The sequence below is a fragment of the Wasmannia auropunctata genome, unplaced genomic scaffold (assembly GCF_000956235.1).
Source record: "Wasmannia auropunctata unplaced genomic scaffold, wasmannia.A_1.0 LD336090.1, whole genome shotgun sequence".
NCBI lineage: Eukaryota > Metazoa > Arthropoda > Insecta > Hymenoptera > Formicidae > Wasmannia > Wasmannia auropunctata.
This window is the reverse complement of record NW_012026800.1, coordinates 4842362-4843390: the sequence shown is the minus strand read 5'-3', so window position 1 is coordinate 4843390 and position 1029 is coordinate 4842362. Positions and strand designations below refer to the sequence as shown.

The 1029-nt window shown below is 29.4% G+C and overlaps 1 protein-coding gene across 1 annotated transcript in view; it reads left to right on the top strand.

The window, feature by feature from the left end:
• Window positions 1-602: 602 nt before the first annotated feature.
• The window catches only part of LOC105447985 (zinc finger protein 525-like), a 2621-nt gene continuing 2194 nt past the window's right edge, over window positions 603-1029 (top strand). Inside the window, exon 1 of the mRNA XM_011686326.1 lies at window positions 603-918. Coding sequence (XP_011684628.1) covers window positions 713-918 — 206 coding nt within the window. The 5' untranslated portion in view covers window positions 603-712. The remainder of the gene's footprint in view (window positions 919-1029) is intronic.

Below are 1029 nucleotides of genomic sequence, written 5' to 3'. Positions count from 1 at the left end.
GTGTGCTCTTCCGATCTGTGGAAAATGTTTCAGGTAAAAATGCTTCAGTATAAATTAACAGTAACTTTAACATAATATCGTAATAACATCGTAACAATATATATATTTTTTATTTTTATCTTTTTTGTTTAATGCTATTGAATAATTTTTCGTACAACGCGAGAAAGAATCATGTACAACGTAAATATAAAAAGAAGAAGTATGTGTGTGATCAGTGCGGAAACTGCTTCGGGTAAAATTATCTTTTGTAAAAATAAATTAGCATTAACATTATAACAATATAATACTCAAAAATACAATTAATACAGGCCATGAGCCCAATTGAAAAAATATTAGGAACAGAACTATGTAAATATAAGAATTTCAATCCATCAAAAACCATGTGGACTACACAATTTCTGGCGGTTTGAAATTCTTAAATTTATTCCTAATAATTTCTCTATTATGCTTACAGCCTTACGTATATATAACATATGATACATTTATATCCTTGTGTAAAAAATTATAATATTGACGCAATAACGATATATATTAATTGATATTTATTATTGTCAGAACTATTATATGGATAAGACTACGTGATTTTTGTTATGTCAACAGTTTCGAAAACGATTTACGTGATCACATTTTGAGGCATTTGCCAGTGGAGACTCGCAAGTTATATCAGTGCAATATATGCCAGAAGAAGTTTACACAAAGCAATAATCTTACTATGCACATCCGTATTCAGCATAGTGGAATTCGGCCTTATAAATGCGAAGTATGCTCGTTGAGTTTTCGTTGGTCGAACTCCATGAAACGTCATCGAATGCTTAAACACTTTAAGAATGAAGACAAACATGCAAAAAATACACTACCCAAGAATATATTGTGTAACAGTGAAAACTTCGTGTGTGATTATTGTGGAAAATGCTTCAGGTAAAGTTATCCTCAGTAAAAATAAGTTTGCAATAACATTATTTCAATACTAATTATATAATACTCAATAATACAATTGTCAGGCCGTGAGCTTAATTGAAAAAATATTAG